The 18,718-nt window shown below is 38.4% G+C and overlaps 1 protein-coding gene across 2 annotated transcripts in view; it reads right to left on the bottom strand.

The window, feature by feature from the left end:
- The window catches only part of gna11b (guanine nucleotide binding protein (G protein), alpha 11b (Gq class)), a 32,849-nt gene that overhangs the window by 11,203 nt on the left and 2,928 nt on the right, over positions 1-18,718 (bottom strand). The window contains exons 1-3 of one of the 2 annotated variants that reach the window (XM_043233518.1): positions 15,337-15,400; positions 2,877-3,061; positions 909-1,063 (exon numbers count right to left, since the gene is read on the bottom strand). In XM_043233518.1, the coding sequence (XP_043089453.1) occupies positions 909-1,063; positions 2,877-3,061; positions 15,337-15,385 (389 nt within the window). In that variant the 5' untranslated portion in view covers positions 15,386-15,400. Of the gene's footprint in view, positions 1-908; positions 1,064-2,876; positions 3,062-15,336; positions 15,401-18,718 lie in introns of those variants that run through there. The other variant, XM_043233517.1, reaches the window with a different exon arrangement.

The following is an 18,718-nucleotide window of genomic DNA, read 5'->3' as shown; positions in this document are numbered from 1 at the left end:
TTCACATACTTGAAAAAGTATCCTATACTCGGTTTGAAGAACCATCAAAATAAATTGTCAGCATATACTTAGCATACACGCTACTAATACTCTAATAAAGGCTATTTGACAAGCAGTCACTTATCAACAGCTACCATCAAAATAATCCAACTGATATAAAAAAAAGCAAATGTCCAAAGCAAACATATTCATTTCATCTGATATCTGATCTTATGGCCGTTTGAATTTTGTTTACTTTTATTACTTATAAGTCCGCTTTAAGTGACGTAAGAAAAATGGCAAGATATGAGACTTATAATGCATTATAACTATCCCTTGTAACAGGTGGATGAATTGCGTTCATTGTGCATTATAAATGATCATACTCTTAAGAGCTATAACCACAAACAAGTACCATACAACATTAAAACTGTCCATATGAATGTTAATGAGATTATACAGTTGTTTATAACTCAGTAAGCATTCACTATAAAGCCTTAAATATAACGTACAATGTAAGTACGTTAAATCAGTAAAATTATTATTCAAACTAATTCTATGCAACTAGTCCCACCAATAAGAGATAAGAATATCAGTGATTAAAGACTCGCATTCGGTTTTAACTAGAGTACGCGAGTCAAATCAAAGTTCAAGCCGGAAAGCCTCAGTTCTAATTAATCGTAACTGCTTAGGAAAAAAAACACCCGTTTAGTGTTCCACAGAATAAATAGAGTCACGGGTTTGGAATGGCACGAGGATGAGCAAACAATGACAAAATTCCAGATGTTGTACAACAGCATGCAGCTATTAATCATTCACAATATCACCAGGAACACATCACTCACTGTAGATTGCGAGGATACACAACAGTGTGCTTACGTAATTGTTATTCATGCCATATTCAATACATAGATGACAGATATACTCACTATTTTGTGGAGTCGGACAGCTGGTACTCTCTGCGTCTGTCGTAGGCCTCTTGAATGCCTGGATCTGACCACAGCATCTTAATGGCATTAATGTAGGGATGGTCGAATGACGACACCTTCTCAATGTCCACCTCTTTCACCAGCATGGCGTTCGCCTGCAGCCCGAAGCAGATGAACGGTTTAAAGAAAGCAACGGAGGGGGAAAAAAACAAAAAAATCACAATCTATAGCAGCGCAGATGTGCAATACTCCATCTAACCTATTTTAAACGTGCTCCAGCCCTTCTGTAATTATGGAGCTTCTATTATGCATGACATCTTATTAATAGTAAGGCCGCATGGAATATATGTACTTTTCTCTGTTTCCACGCCAAAGCAAAATAATAGAAATGGTTAAAATGGCTGCTTAGAAGCAATGAAATATAAAACTGCTAAAGTTTTGTGAATAATTTTTATCAAAATCTTTTTAAAGATGTAGATGCGTTGGTTTCTTCATGGAGCATACTTGGAGAAATGCATCACTTGCCAAGCAACGCATCCTCTGCAGTGAATGGGTGCCGTCAGAATGAGAGCGCAAACAGCTATTGAAAACATCACAATGATCCGCACCGCTCAAATGCATCATGTGAAGCAATAAGCTGCATGTTCGTAAGAAAGAAATCCATCACCGAAAGATTAGTTCACACCAAAATGTGTGTGGTTCGAAACCCGTAAGACCTTAATTCATCTTTGGAACACAAGTTAAGATATTTTGAATGAAATCAGAGAGCTATCTGACCCTCCAAGGACAGCAACACTGAAACTGAAGTGATCTAGGTCCAGAAACGTATTAAATACATTGGTAAAACAGTCCATGTGACATCAGTGCTTCACCTTCAGTACTGAAGTGGTCCTTTTTTGTGCAATGAAATCATAATTTACCATTCTTTTCCCCCCGAGTTATGGGCTCCACCATTTTGGAGTTTATTTAAGAAAATATTTGACAATCAGCTGTGTTTATGTCCAGGGGGAAAGCACGTGCATGAACATAATAAGCTCAGATTACGATTAAGGGAAAGATTGCGTATGCGCTCAGATTCTCTGTAAAATGGAGGAAAACTCAGGGGAGAGAAAAAAAAAAAGTATTCTTGTAGCGTTGCAAAGCTGAAGTCAAGCTACTTATGTCACATCCTGTTTTACTACGTTTCTGGAGCTGAGAACATTTCAGTTGCGTTGCTATCTGTAGAGGGTCAGATAGCTCTCTGATTTAATCAAATATATCTTAATATGTTTTCCGAAAACGAACAAAAGTCTTACGAGTTTGGGACGACAAGAGGGCAAGTCATTTTTTATTTTGGGGTGAACTAACCCTTTAAGACCCTTTTAAATTCAAACTGTTGCTTCCAGCTAAATAACCCAGCCAGTATCTGTATTAATGCTTAACGAAAAAGTCCATCTCCCGTTATCCTCCCACATCAAAATCCAACTGCATATTAGTTTAGCTGATCTGCATATTTCTCACCTGATTCAGACCAAACAAAGTTTTTCACTTGAGAGAGGAGTGGTATTTTAGTTGGATGCAGTGGTTTGAAGTTGCTTTAAAATGTCTTAATGAACTTGCTTCACAGAAACACGCAACTTCTCACGTCACAGGGCACTGATGGAGTGGAGTGGATTACTTGTGGATCAGTCATGTTTTTATCAGCTGTTTGGACTCTTATTCTGACGGCACCCATTCGCTGCAGAGGATCCACTGGTAAGTGATAGAACGCTCCAGATCTATTACCATGAAGAAACACCCTCAGGCCATCCAAGATTTAAACGAGTTTTGAGTAAATTAAAGTTTTGGGTGAATTATTTATTTACAGCTGTTTTTTGCAATTGAGCTTGGTGGTACTAGTGGAGCAGAAATGATACATCTTTTGATTTGGTGAAACATGAGTTCATGAGTTCACCCTTGAAACAAATAATCAACACGAATCATTCTCACCTTGTTCTGCTCATACTTGTAGCCGATTTTCAGGGTCTCTGTGGCGCGGATCATGGCCTGCATGGAGGTGAAGATGTTCTGGTACACCAGCTTGGTAAAGCCGCGTTTGTCTTCGTCTGTGTACCCGGCACCATGGATGATACGCATCTGTTTGATGAACGTACTCTTGCCGCTCTCGCCAGTGCCTAAAACGGAGGTAAGGGTCAGAGGTCAGGCTTATGTTCAAACCCTGGATCTTAGACATCACTGGTACGGCATCCTTCAGTCTCGATCGTCCGTTCAGACGTGTGGTTTGGCCACAGTGTGAGAGCAAATCAGGACACTTGAAATAATTTAATTAACCAACAACAAAAACTCTAAATCATTCATTTGAGAGAAAAGAGCCACTTCTAATTAATGAGAGCAAATACGTGCCTGTGCGATGTTAGCTGCCAGTCCTTTTTCAGGAAGAAAAAAAAAAAAACCTACATGGCTTACTTTAACGCAAGTCTATGGGATGTATAACGGCAGTTTGCAAACCCTTGGGAGTTGCATGGATCTGAACAATTAATCGAAATGAAATAGAAATCAATATAATTAACAGTGCCTATTCACAGTAAACGCTGCTTCTCACAATCCCCATCTATGTATAAACTGCGAGTTTAACGCATGCATTTTAGAAATGCAATGTGCTGTGCAATTTTCCAATTAAAAACCATCAACATTAACTTAAATAAATAAATAAATCAGTGGGTACTTGAAGTAAATTTTTTACACGTAACAGGTTAAGCTGACAAGTAACTTGGGAAAACTCCTGGGTTACATGAATTCAATGCATTGTAATCAAAAAACGACGACAACAATAAAACCAACTAAATAATATTGACTGTCTTTGAAGCCCAGTGTACGGGTTGAACTTCAAAAGGGTTTGTATGATCTGTCACACATGTGAACTCGCCCACACACACACCAGCCCACCCTCATACTGAAACACAGATTAAAGTCAACACGAAATGACGCTCACGTTTCCAAATGCAGCAGAGTACTCAACGAGAAAGCCCTTATATAAAATATCACGAATCTCTTAAATAGCGCTACAACCAAAACACATAGTAGACGGATGAGATCAAGATGACTGTTCTGATCCTAATTCTTAAAAATAAATGGTCTTTATTGGTAATCTATGGTTCTACGAAGAAAACGTTCTTTCCAATGGAGGAAAAGGTTGTTTACATTTTTTTAAATGTTATTCACGCTACAATAAAACGAGAGTTGTTCTCTGAAAGGTTATTCAGGGGAGCGTAAGGAGTAAAGCGGCATCTTTTAAACTGTAGCCACAACAGAAAGAGGTGAAACCTTGGGTAGGTTATGGCGGGAAAACCACAGACATTTCCTAAAGAGCAACACCTCTGGCACCGGAAACGCAAACCTATCGAGAGACACCGACAAAATCTGAAGATGCAGTTTTTTTTTGCTGAACTACAAACCTCAGACAAAACATCCCCTCTCACCCCCTCTGATTTACACACAATTAAAAGCTCTTTCTCCTTCCCTCTCTCGTTACGTAACACTCCTGTTATGCTTCTCGGTTCAGCCGAGTGAGGATTTCAAAGGAAGGCTGCTTTTTCAGAATGAGAGGAGTCCTTCATCCCCTCTGTGACTGCAGGAAGTGAAGCGATCAGCAAAGGGGCACGAGCATATCTGTACAAATAAAGCCAAATCCTACTCGGTTTTTGGAAAAACGTTGAGGCTCTGAGGAATGTAAATGTGCTGCTGCAGTTAAAGCTGCTTTGAGAGATTTTCAATGCTACTTGCAGCACAAAACCTACTAGATTTTTCTGCAGCTTTTATCGTCCACCAGGCAATGCCAAGCCCCACTAACAGGTTTCCCAAACAATACCCCACCTGCATTTTTGACTATCCGCAAAAATTCGAAACTCAACTACCTAAAACTAATTTTCAATCAGCATTTGCTTTTTACATGGTGCAAATGTTATATTTTGCTCCTTAAAAGATATTGCTAGTCATGTGCAAAGCGGTTTATAATATTGTTCTTCATAACCACTTAATGGAGCACTTTATCTTATAAAAGAGCAATAAACATTCTCTTTCAACAAGAAAGGCTGCATTTAATGGGCAGGGTCAACCTTTTACAAGCTAATATTTTCTTGGTCTGATATGTTGCTTTTTAGGTGATAAAAAAAAGCCACACGATATTTCAAATCTTTTTAGAAAACCACTGAAAGTTTCACGACATTGGGCGAAGGGCTTATAATGTTATCCTCAATATATACAAATTTTTATTTTTAACAAACACTTATGATATTTTTATGTAAATGTAGAATAAGTAAACAATTTATTTTAATATAATATATTTAGTTATAATTTTTGTCTAACATTTAAAATCTTTTTACAATTTTTTAAAGGTTTTGTAGTGTCAATGCAGAAGAAAAAAATAAATAAAAAATGGCAATTACAATACAGTTTGACTTACAGAAAGAAACACTATAGTGCGCTTACTGCAAATACAAAAATGATTCTGCTCTTCACAATCATACAGGTCAAATTCAACAATCTCTCTGCAGATATTACAAGTACCAAATACAAACTACGGAAATCAAGTATTTTAGGAGAAGCCAAAAGAGAACGTTATTTTTCTCTTTTCTCTCAGTGGATTCCCGCTAATGGAGATCACCATTAAACGCGCTGATTATGTAGCACGTTCAAAATGGAAACACATTAAGGAGTGATGCATTAGACAACTGAAGTGGCAACACCCGAGGTTTAACCCAAAGAGAAGTGTACAGCGCTTTTCAAAAGCAAAACGAAGAGTTCAACCCAAGCTGGTTTTTAATGGGTCAGTGCTGATTATGTTATGACAGGGCTCAATCCCTGGAGAGTCAATGTGCTTCATATCAAACAGGTCAAACAGCATTTGCTTCCCATGCTAAACAGATGCAAATCCAACTGCATCAAATTACAGTATCCGAGCATCGATCAAAACTCGCATGCAAACCGCAAAACACGGTTTAATTGTTTTATCTTTCAGCTGAGCGGTTTCTAATTGCATCTTTGCGCAAAAGCAGAAAATGTGTTTTTGCTGCCCGCACGACCAGGAAATGTCCTAAACACAGAGAGCATGCGAAAAGGGGATTTACCCGATCACGGGAAAAATAAATAAATAAAAAAAATAACCAAATATAGGGATGCATTAATGCCAAGAGACTCCTGGCTTATTATAAGATGTCCATTAAAATGCCTTTTTGGGGAACAGATATATCAGATTGGGCTCTAATGGCCAATGATTTATTTCAGGTAGCAAAGAATTTTATAGATATGTCTGATGTTTTTGAAAGTACCAAATGAGTATGTGACTCATTCTCATTTCTGAACGTTTCAGTCCTGTCGAGCAAAAAATAAATCCAAAATTGTATCTTAAAGACAGTAAAGAGATTAAATGCAGACTTCATATCTCCTGCTCCTGTAATGTTTAACCCAAGAAAAAAAAAAAAAAAATCCCAGTTTCTCCACAAAATCTCAAAGTGTGCTCAGATCTGCGGTAAAGCCAGAGATTTCATCAGAAACTCGAGCTTTTCTCAAAGCTGCTGTAATTCAGTTAAATTCCATTACTGAGATCTTCATTAAATATCAGTGCACCGTGCACACCTTTAACCCAAACAGACCCGTGCACAAAATACTTTCAATGAAGTGGGAAATAAAATAAAAAACTCACAAACATCCGGCATTGCTAAACAAGCTGTTCTATACCTTTATGAACTATGACTATAAAGAATGAAAGTTTGATGACAAATATTTGCAGTGCTTTGAAGGAAAAACAATCTGCATTCAAGGTTCAAAGTGCCAGTCATTGGGTTGCTATAGTAACAATGCCTCCCCTTTGTTTGTTTTAGTGCATTTGGTTTCCATCAGAAATACTACACGCATCAGCATCTCTCATGAATGAGCCGTTACAGTATGAAAAATCGAAAAAAAAAACACCTGCTGCAGTGCAACGTGAACTTTGTCACATTTCGCAATCAGATAGATGGGTACAGAAAATGAGATAAACAGATTAACAGAAGAATAGAACGGTAAATGCAACGGTACTAGGAGATAGACAAACTAGATAAACAGAACACCAGAACAACAGACGAACAAGAAATGGATGGATTGCTGGAAGGAATAAACAGGATGGTAAAACACAGAATACAGATAGAATAAACGGAGACACAGACGGATATAGATTGAACACAAAACGACAAAGAATGGCAAAATGATGGAATCAGAATAGATGGAACGACGGGTGAAACGATAGACACAACGCTAAACATAATGATAGTTGAACTTGAAAATGATTCGTTTTGATCAGTAGCTTTATCAGACTAATCGTTGCTAAAAAAAATTATATATAAAACTATGTAGACAGAGGGACAGACAGAACAAGAGTGACTCAACGATACACTGAATAATAGAACGATAGACATAGATAAATATGGTTTTGATCCGTAGCTTTTTTTCGTCACGGACTAATCGTTGCCTTTAATCGCGCTGATTTTAGCCGTGACCTCAGGCCAGAACGACACTGAACGGTCTGTACTTCTGTCCCTCACAGCGCTGCTTTCGTTCACGTCAAATTAAATATGGCGTTTCCTCCGACCGAGCTCTAAACACACTCATTCATTCACGGAGCGAGCGGTTCCTCCTCCAAACCCTTCCCAGACGAGCCGGGGAAGAGAAATAGAATAATTTAAAGCATCTGATTTATTTCTCGTGACCCTGTCACAAGATTACAACACCCCCCGACATACACTCCACCCTTCCTGCAGCCTCCCGCTTCGCGTACGAGGACGGACAGCCGCTCCTCTTAAATCAGTCGTTTAGCTGCTCTAAACAGCCGGCCCTCCTCCTCCTCCTCGTCCAGTATTAGGCATATTCATAACTCAAATGTTTCTCTATGCTATTTTTTGAAACGACCTAGAAATAAGGGGGCAGCTATTATCGTCTCCAGCCGGTACGGTGCAGGCCTGCGGTCACGCTTCGGCTTCAGTTCCTTTAAAAAACCAAACACAGGACCGGTCGGCTGGACGAGCGGCTCAGCTGGAGAACTAGGGAGGGAAAGAGTATGTTTGCACTTTTTATGGGGCAAAGAAAAGTACAGTTATGACAGAGCACAAAAAAAACAACGTCAATGGAAGCAGATACGTGACTTATCAATTTTGAAAATGTACTCGTAATGAGTGACTGGTGAATTACACTCACAAAACCAGGAAAAAAACTAAACTCAAAAAGAATAAATTACATTCTACAAAATTTGACCTTGGAGCACAAAACAAGCATATTTGTAGAAATAGACAATACAGTATGAGTCGAAATTATTGATTTTTTTTTTCTTTATATAAAACTATGATACTAAGTAAAGATCATGTTCCATGAAGATATTTCGTACATTTATTTTGTACATTTCTCTCTACATTTCATCATTTTTGATTAACAATACATATTGCTAAAACTACATTTAGACTATTTTAAAAGTGATCTCTCAAATATTAAAATGTTTTCGCACCCTCAGATTCCAGATTTTCAAATAGTTCAAGCTTTTTTTTCTTTTTTTTTTTAAACCTGGTCCTCGAGGGCTACTGTCCTGCAAATATGAGCTCCAACCCTAATCAAATCACTCCTAAACCAACTAACTAATCTGTTCAGTATTACTAGTAAGCTACAGGAGTTTGACTGAGGTTGGAGCCAAACCCCTCGGGATAGCGGCCCTCCAGGACCAGGGTTGAGATCCCCAGAAATAGTTAAATCTCTGACAAATGTGATCCTATCCTAAAAAACCCAAACCTCAATGAAAAGCTTGTTTATTCAGCTTTCAGATTATGTATGAATTTCAGTTTAAAAAAATGTACACTTATGATTGGTTTTGTGCTCCGTCACATATTAAAATACAGTTATTTTAATATTTTATTCTGTATTTTTGATCAAATAAATGTAGCCTTGGCAAGTGAACAAAAAAACTCCCTTTACTACTAGTTTCCATGCGATATAAACATGAATGAATATGTTTCATCAGCAAAAAACGGTTAATAAAACAGCTTTTAAACTAACCTAAACTAAAATAAAGAAAAAAGTAGTATCTCATCTGTCACACGCCTAGTAGTGCACATAGTATATTCTGAATAAAACATCATATTTGCGAATATATGGATTTTAGATTGCAGTTCAGCAACATTGTAATCAATGTTCGGATCTAAAAACTCTCTCATTCTAGTTCAACAATGTCCGTCTATACAATCGCCATTTCCTAGTCAACTTAATCAGGTAAAACTCACAGAATCTGGGCTGAACAGCATCCCAAAACCACTTGCCAATTCATAGTCCCAATAATTACTCCAAGAACAGTGGAAATAGAAGAGCAGTTTGGGATGTAGGATATGGCGGCACCTCGGGCTACAGCCCAGCACGAGTGGCCCGTATAACACCAGAGACGCTGGCAGCAGTTGAGCGCGCGAGCCAGAAAAGTCACTCTAATCTAGGCTACAACTGTCCCTCAAGTCCTGCAGGAGTCTCATTCAGAGACCGGCCTGAAACCGTGCGACTATGTGTGGCGGGGGGGAAAAGAGGCCAACGCACGCACAGCGAGAACCACGTGGGCGGACGGAGCCGAGAAACTGTGCTGTTGCCATAGCGACGGGCCAAACCCCCCCCCTCCAAACCACCACGTCAATCCCTGAGCGTACGTATAAAACAAGAGCACTTCTCTCTTTATCACTTCACTGCAGTCAAGCGAGGAGATGATGCTGGGAAGAGGAGGGGAGATAGAAACAGAAATCTGGTAAAAAAAAAAAAAAAAAAAAACGGGGTCAAGCGGCAAATGTGGCTCCATTTTAATAAAGCATTTCCTGCTTTACGCACAACAAGCTGCACCCACTTCCACGGCACTCCCTCCTCTGAACGTTACACTGACCCTGCGGTCAGCACAGGTTTGAATCACTGCAAACGCCCAGACCGTAAGGGGGAAGTGACGTGGCTGCTCCTGGAAAGCATGCAACTTCTAGCCAGCAGGCCTTTCGAAGCGCGCCGTAACCGCAGTGAGCCGTTTGAGGTGAGCGTATCAGATAAACAGCAGCCACAGAATTTGCATGAGAGGCAGAGATTACCTACTGAGGTTTACATGATTCAAAAAGGAAGTGCTCGGTTATTTTATTTGACTGTGTGAACTCGAATAGCACAGGCCGTGGTAAACTTTCTCCCGAAGGTCAACGCATCTCACAGCTTGACTCATAAACGTGCATTAATACGGGCTGCAATGGATCTCATTTTGCACAGATGCAATACTGGTAGACTGAATTGGTTCAGCCAATAAAGCATTTCCAATGTTTTTAACAACGACAAAATCCCATGGATCAAAAATCCAGAAATATGGGTTACTAATTTGTTGCCAATATTTATGAACTTGTTTCTTGAGCACCTTCCCAAAGGCTATATGGAAATTTAGCCTAGCGTTTGGAGGAATACATTATATTTTGAACTATATTCAAATGGAAAACGTTATTTTAAATTGCAACAATATTTAACTTTTTTTTTTTCTTATGATCAAATAAACACATAACAGATGTCTTAAAATACATAAAATATGGCTTAATGTCAGCAAGACGATGTTTAACAATGAGTTACAAGTTTCACTCATTTTAATTATTATTACAGACCTGAAAGCATTAACTATGAACTTGATGAAAATAAGCTGTTTTAATTCATTCTAATACAACCATTAATGTACAATGGTTGCACGTAACAAAAGACACTGTAACAGATGTTTGCTACATTACTGGAAAAAGAAGCCATTTAAAACCCTCCAAAATTCGACATGCTTCTGACCTTTGACACTTGATTATGCGTTTCAAATAGAAAAAGTGAAGGACAAACTAATAACAATAGTCGTGACTTCTGTCAAACTTAAACAAAAATGAGCAAAACAAGTAGGAAAATATAAGTGGTGCCTGACGGCACTAAAGTCATTACTACAAGCTGTTTTTGAGGGGTTTTGTGAGTGTTGCTATATGCCTGAGAAATTATTTTAAAAATATATCATTTACACAGAACTAACATGTCCAGATGATGGAAGTTTATTTGTAAACAGAATGCCACCATAACATTATGAGCATGATTTTACCGACACACCCTGCCTGACAACATAATGCATAGCCATATTCCTACGATCCCATAAATCAATAGAATTTGCAGAAGAACTTCATAAAACGAAGCTCTCAAGAGGCCAAAATGAGTTGGTGAAACCGAGGAATTTGTGTAAGCACCTTTTAATGTATACAAACGAAGCTACTCTTATGTCAGACGGACATGTAGTCCACAAAAATGTCTAGGCTGCTTAGCAAAAGGTTATTAATGGAAACAAAGACTATTTTACCAGCCTTAATATGCCTCAAGTGTTCAATTTGGAGCCGCCTGTCTTTTCACAAAGTATGTGGTTCCTCACACTAGTTGCCTTATGATTCCTAGTTAAAGCTGCTGTCTGAATGGAATGTAATGTTAATGAATAGCTACTTGTAGATGGGCAGCGTCGCCTCCCGTTCCCATTGCTCTTTATGAGTGATGGAGGGAAATGCTGAAAACCAGGGACACTCCATGCCTCAACGCTACTACAGGAAAACAGGAAATGCTGCAGGGACAGAGCCAATAACAATTAAAGAAGTCTTTCCATTCTACAAAAGAACAGTAACGGACATAAACAAAACCCAGATTCGACACGTTATTCTTCAAGACAAAAGCGTTGAAAAAAAATTGATGCCTGTCTGCACCAGACCAGCATAACTACGATGTCTGGCTTACCTGTAAACATCTCGAAACATACTTGAAATACGGTTAATGGCAAATTCAAACTACATAAGTCTGGGTTTTTAGAGGATTCAAGCATAATTTTATTGTTCTGTATGCATACAACAAACTAAAAAATCCAATGGGGTAAGAAAAATAAAAAAGGCAAAACAAGTTTATTTTTCCAACCCCACAGGCAAATCGTTCCTGCATAAATAAAAGCATCGTTTAAAATGTTAGATTTACTGGAAAACAAGACAAAAATACTGAAGAAAATAGTATTTTCCATGCAACGTTCAACGATGTAAATCACCATCCAAAACACAGCATATGACTGCTGGTCACCAGCATAAATGAGCTGCCCACAACACAGGATGTTGAGTTAGAATGACAAGAACAGGACTACAGTGAACTGTAGAAATTCAAAGAAAGTGAATACTGGTGATGCATTCTCAGAAAATGAAGTGCTCTTCAACTATGAAACACGAAAGTGAATGTATTAAATATGGTAAAACATCAAACTAATAATATAATATAAAATAATCTCCATCAAATTATTATTATTTTTTTTTTTAAACAAGATTTTAAAAATCAAGCCAACATTTCAACTATGCATTGACAAACGTAGCTTTTTTAAATAAAAACTGTAGCTACATAATTTAATTTTCTAAACATTTGAATTCTTTTTCATTCTTAAAGTACGTAAACTGATATAGAAAAGCCATTTTCAATTCAATTGAAGCACAAACCTTGACATCAAACCTGTAGATGAACCACCAAGCATTCCTCAAATTACACCAGCAATAAGCCAATGGTGAGGCAAACCATGCCAAGTTCAATCTCTTCATTATACTAAAATGATTGGGATGTTCACGGTCAGTCATCGGTGATCAAGCCCCGTTTGACTAGTGACCGAACGTTTGCTACTGACGAGACTGCCTGTATTCCACATCTACTCGCTAAAAGCTCCCATTCTCTCGTCGGTTCCTACCCTTTAGTGGGCTTGCGTTTCTTTGGCCTACTTTGCGAGGAAATTGATCCGTTAAATGTGTCAAGGATAAGAAAAGGAAAAGCGTGTACGCATGCAACGCGGCTGACAAGAAAGGCCATTCAAGGTTTGCAGTGCATAATTAGATACATGGTCACCGTAGTCATATTTTTTGGCCGCCCAATTTCTGTTTGTTGCATAAAGCGGCTGAGCTTGAGGAGAAGAAAATTGAGGAAATGAATGACATGCGAGTGCCATCCATCCCTGCAGGTCTCTGTGGCGTGGTTGGAGAATGGCACCTGTTCTATAAATACTGTCACAAGGGGAGCAGCGGGCGAACTCAGGCCAGTTAACCTCCTTGAAGAACTTCATCAAGGATATCAGAGAATAGGTCTATAAATACACGCGTGTCAGAGAAAACGAGATTCTTTACATAGACATCTCACTGCAAGACAGGTTTGGGATGGAGATATTCACAAATTTCTCTGAGCATTGTGAAGGCAAGGCACCACAGGCTTGCATCACTTCGCTTTCACTCAGCTCCCCTCCGAGACCTCCTGGCCTCGTTCGGCCATAGGCGTCGTGTGCGGCGGCAGCATGTGCATTCTGACAACAGCGCTCTCTACAGGCCGGTTAGGATGCGGGGCTGCTTATGTAAGAGGAACAGCAGGGAATCACAGCCAATTAAAATTCAGCCTCATTAAAGAGTAGATCACCTACCGTTAGGGACACTTCAGGATTCCACTTACCCGCTGTCATGCAAAACTCTGATACAGGCCAGAAAGGACTCACAGAAGAATGAATGTAGGCAGGATAAATATTTACAAAATGCCAGGGCAGATTTTGTGAGGGTGCATTTGAGACCTTTTCCACAGGTGCGCGAAAATGTACTTGCATTATACGTATATACAAAGTATCTTGATAAGTGTTGGTAGGCAGCTAGAAAGCTGTTGTACAAAAGTCATTTTAAGGAAAGTCTGTTCACTCGGCCACCATATTTGGAAAATCTCTGGACAGCTCAAACAAGACCAAGTCTTATCTAAATGAATGGGGGAATCCTAAAGTCTCAAAAGCAGCTCACAATTAAATTATATATTTCAAATCAGCAACAAAATCTGAAATTACCTGCTCAACCAATGTTCTTTCTAATGCCTAAATAGCGTTTAAAAAGCTTAGACCATCCGATGCGCAAGCATAGCTCCAACGAGTTTTTAACCGCGCACGCAAGTCTCAGGTTTCTATGGGAATCAGAGCTTCTAACGGCCGCTGCAGTGACTTTTAACAATTGGCGCTCTCGTTTAGAAATGTGCGTTGCACTTTCTCCCATTCAAAAGTAAAGTAAAGCATCTTTGTATTTCTCTAGTCTTCGGTTGCACTTTGGTAATCCCGAGTTCAAATCCATCCTCCCTTCTAAATAAAAAAACTAAACAAAAACATAAAATGATAAAAATAAATCCTTAACAAAAACTGAATATCTGGATAAATAGAGAAGCCCAAAAAAATCTGTCCAAACCTAGTTAGTCCATGTCATAATACAAATGTAGACTGCTGCTGAAACTGTGCCACAAAGCATATGTCAACTGAAGTTCCTTTTTTCCTGATGTCAAACAAATATACAAACCACTTCCTAACACTTATAAATATGTCATCAAACCTACAACAGCTGACTAAAACAACAACCTGGCGTCCATTATCCCAGTCAAAAAACTATGTGTCATGCTCAATATTTATAAACAAATTGCTCATGAGGTCACTGATGACCAAAAGAGGCAGAATCTTCACTTTTAAAGCTATCTTCAAAAAAAACCCATTACATTCAGAAGTGATTTGCAGAATTCAATTAAATTTGACTGACATAGAACACAGGATTTGATTAAACTAGGCAGATTATAATGAATTACTATTTACTGAAATTTCAATAAAGTGAAACTTAGTCAAATTTTTATTTCAAAGTTTAAAAGAAAAAAATGTAAGATCTGACGTTTGAAGACTATACAATACTTATAATCCATATGTTTACTCACCAAACCACACTGTACCATTAATTTTCATTCTATAAAAAAAAAACTAACATCATACATATTTGAAAAGGTATAAGGAGGAGTAATAACGGCAGAATTTACATACATTACGGAATGAACAATCATTTTTTAAAATGCCTGTTGAATCTCTTGGAATTCAATACATTCCACTTCCTCTTATTTGAATCTTAAATACACGTGAAAGTGAGGCTGAGACAGTCTAACAGATTGAATGGGCTGACAAAATACTGCCATCAATTTAGCTAAATGTGAATCTTGGAGATTTTTATTGAGTATCCTAGTTCCTGGTAGAGATGAAAAAAAAAATAAAAACATCATCTCAATGAATGGCACTAACATCCAGCAGAGACCCACTGCTCACCAAGCGGGTGGTTTTGTGATAAACTCGGTCTATCAGCTCTCCTAACATGGACAGGAGTGACAGGAAGCAACCCTCCAGCTCTAGACGGGCATGTCACAGCGGCTCGTCACAGAGGCACAGTCATGACTGCATTGCCTTATTTGATCATGACGGATGTCACAGCACGTTCACATATCCATTATGCCCTGCGACGGTGGGTCGCAATCAAACAAAAGCCCTGCGCAGACACCTGATGCACATGCCGGCCAAGAGTTTCATCACCTGCTAGGTGGAAGTCCAAAGTGCAAATCCTCTTGTTTGCACTGGCCATGGAAACCACCGTAAAGCCTTGCCTGGAAGGGCCACTGATCGGAGAACAGTTCAAGTGTTGCTCTGAAAACAAAGCAGGGTTTCGTTAAAGGACTGCTTATAAAAAAAAAAAAAAAAAAAAAACCCAAGACAGATGTGCCCTGGGAGCACCTCAATTGAAAGTGAAAGCGTGTAGAAGCCAAGGCCCTTACTGAAAACATGATGTGGCCATCAGAAGCTAAGTTTAATCTTCAGTAGGACAGCCAGGAACGGAGCACTCCAGAACAACTGCTACCAATGCTAACATGCTGTCAACAATGCAAACTCGCACCAAATCAGCAGGCCATTTTTGGTACGTAAAAAGCAGAAATCAAATCGGCTGGTTTTGTGGTTCACATTCATCTGTGACACTGGCCGACCTACCCTTAAAAGAAGAGGTTTAGCGCAAATGCGGCGAAACTATAAAATTGCGCTCCACTCATACGCATGAGAATGAAAATTTCACATTCTGCTGCAGACCAAAGTTTAAACTCTGACGCGTGAATCTGTATAACAAGAAGACTTGTGACCAACAGAGGATCTAAACGTCACAGACTGACCTCTTGGCTTGTTTAGTTTATTTCATTAAACCGAGACATTACAAGCAGGACTAAGAAAGTACATCTACACATACATAAACACACAAAGAATAAATACTACACATTTATCACAACAAAAAAATATCTCTGAAGTAAAATAAATTTTACATTAATGACTTAAAATTAGAAATGTTGCCTTGGAAACAAAAAAAAAAAGTTAAAAGTTAATTAGTAAAATTGCAAATCTAAAACTGAAAAGCTATACATAAGCATTAAAAAATAGAAATTAAATGAAAACATAACTACAGAATTTTAAATAAAAGCTTATTCAAAACATGAATAAGTGCTATAACATGTAGAAGGATACTAAAATGACAACTGCAGTGTTGGATGCTTGATTGGGGATTGATGATTAAAACTGCTGCAGCGGTCATTCAACTCATCATTATAAAATCTTCAAGGTTGAAGCCAGAATAGTGCAAGTACGTCACCAGAGACCCTTATACAACTTCTCACTTCAAACCATTAACTAGTAATAAAAACACGCAGCCCAGTGCAAAAAGCCCTGCACCGGTTACAGACCAGAACCACTTCTATAATACTGTCTGTTCCAATAGAGGATACTTCATTTTGGGGGACGAATTGTAGCTTTAATCTGTTTTGACCAAGTACAGAGACTGACAAGGCCCAGTGCACCTGGCCCTTCCATAGCCTGATAAGGGCTTCAGGGCAGACCGGGGGCAAAACAGACCGCATTGACAGCGGAAAAGGGTGGAGTGGCCAGCTCAGTGAAGCGAGAGACAAAATGAATGGCACTGGCAGGAAGTCGTGGCCCTGTCAAACTAAGCCGTCGAGAAACTGGATAAAACGGACTCTTTACAGAGCGGGGGTCAAATGGGTGAAGAAGAGGATTAGGACGAGTTACAATACGACGACTAGAACGAGTTTGTGAACGAAATTTGAACTAGGCCAAACATCTTATGCCCATACGATAGCATTATGCAATACGCGATATATGCAATAATGAACAGTCCATTAAATCCACTACAACATGCTTGTCCATTTATTTTCAAGTTGCATGGGTGAAAGCATCTCATAAAACGTGGTTCATAAAACACAGTTAACATTAACAGTATGATTATATCATCAGGAGAACATCTCCAATATTGAGAGCATGCATGAGACCACAAGATCTCATACGTGGATCCCATAAGATGGCAGCAAGATGCAGCATATTTTTGAATGCTTCTTGATTGCATAATTAGGAATCTCTGGGAATTTCTTAAATGAGCAATCAAGCTTGATGGTGTTTTGTTGCTACCAAACTTTTGAATGTGTATAACCTAAAAACTTCTGAGAAGATTGAAAATGCTCACCAACACAGACTAACCTCTTAATACACCAAATACAAACTTTTTTAACTGCAGGGAAGTTGACCAGAATATTTCGACATTAACATTTTAATATTTTAAAACATCATAACCTATTTTTTTCCCAGACCTAACAAACCTTTACAGTACCTAAACCTTTATCTCCAGAAGCAAGCCCAATCTCCTGTACTTCCCGTTAAGGTTGGTTAAAGACTAAAAACTATACTACTTTATTTTCAGAGGTTACACAGAAAATATGTCCCTCTGTGCAACTGAAATGATTTAATATCTCCCATTGTGAATGACATAACCAGATTTCAGTTCAAAAGGTCACAGCTACGTAAAAACTCTGCTTTCAAACAATATAAACAGCACATTACTAGAGCGCAGAAAACAGGAAATTTAAAAACCTACATTTTTTTTTGCAAAAACATTTATTGTTAAACCATCAACCTTAGAAGAAAAAAATCTGCAATTAAAATGTTTGCCGTTATTTAAAATTTTGCAGCCCACTGAAAATAGAACAGCGAACAGGCTATAAATCTGAAACAGAAATCTTTTTTAACATTATAAATGCCTTTATCAGGTACCCTTGCTAAATAAAAAGTATTACATTTTTCCAAGTTCCAAGCTTTTGAATAGAATAGTTTTTGGAATAGAAAAGTTTTTGCTTCTGCTTCAGCCAGAAAGAAATGGTATAAAGCGCTTTGTGTGGCGGCAGAAAAATCAACAAAAACTGAAAAAAATGTTGCTGGAGACGGGCTTATTGAAAATGCAAACTCATTCTCTGCCAGCAGGAGGCACCGAGTGTTAAAACTAGCGGTTTCTCCAGTAAGGACTTTATCAGAAACTCTACTTTATCAGATAAAACAAAAAAATCTCTTTAAACCTTTTCTGAAGACTTCTGAAGGTTCTCTTCAGAGATACATTCATATAAACACCCCCCCTTTTTTCCACCAAAGTGCCATTGTGGCCAATTGAATTGATATTTAATATATGACATAAAACGGGTAAAATACAGTTAAAATGTTTTCTAGGCAAATTATTTTGTCTAGAAAACATTTAAGCATAGGAATATTCCCAGAGACAATGCTCTCATACGTCGAAGATGAAAGACAAGATAGCACATACTTGACGTAAAATCAGTGCATATACACTGTAAATATATTTGAAATATCACCCAGCCCTACTAATAACCACATTTTTTTTTAAAGCTTAACCATCTAGACTAAGCTGTTTTTACAGAGCGAGACGCTGGTTAACACAAAGCAGCTATAGTATCAGCAACGGGGCAAATATGTGTTCACAAAGCCTATTAAGGTCTTGGCTAATCCAGACTAGCCAAGACTTATCCAGAGTTAGGCTGACAGTTTTAACTTATTTAGGATGGGCCATTAATAGGATGAC

This window comes from Puntigrus tetrazona, unplaced genomic scaffold, assembly GCF_018831695.1.
Source record: "Puntigrus tetrazona isolate hp1 unplaced genomic scaffold, ASM1883169v1 S000000846, whole genome shotgun sequence".
Classification (NCBI taxonomy): domain Eukaryota; kingdom Metazoa; phylum Chordata; class Actinopteri; order Cypriniformes; family Cyprinidae; genus Puntigrus; species Puntigrus tetrazona.
The sequence above is the reverse complement of the archived record's forward strand: the minus strand, read 5'-3'. Positions and strand labels throughout refer to the sequence as shown.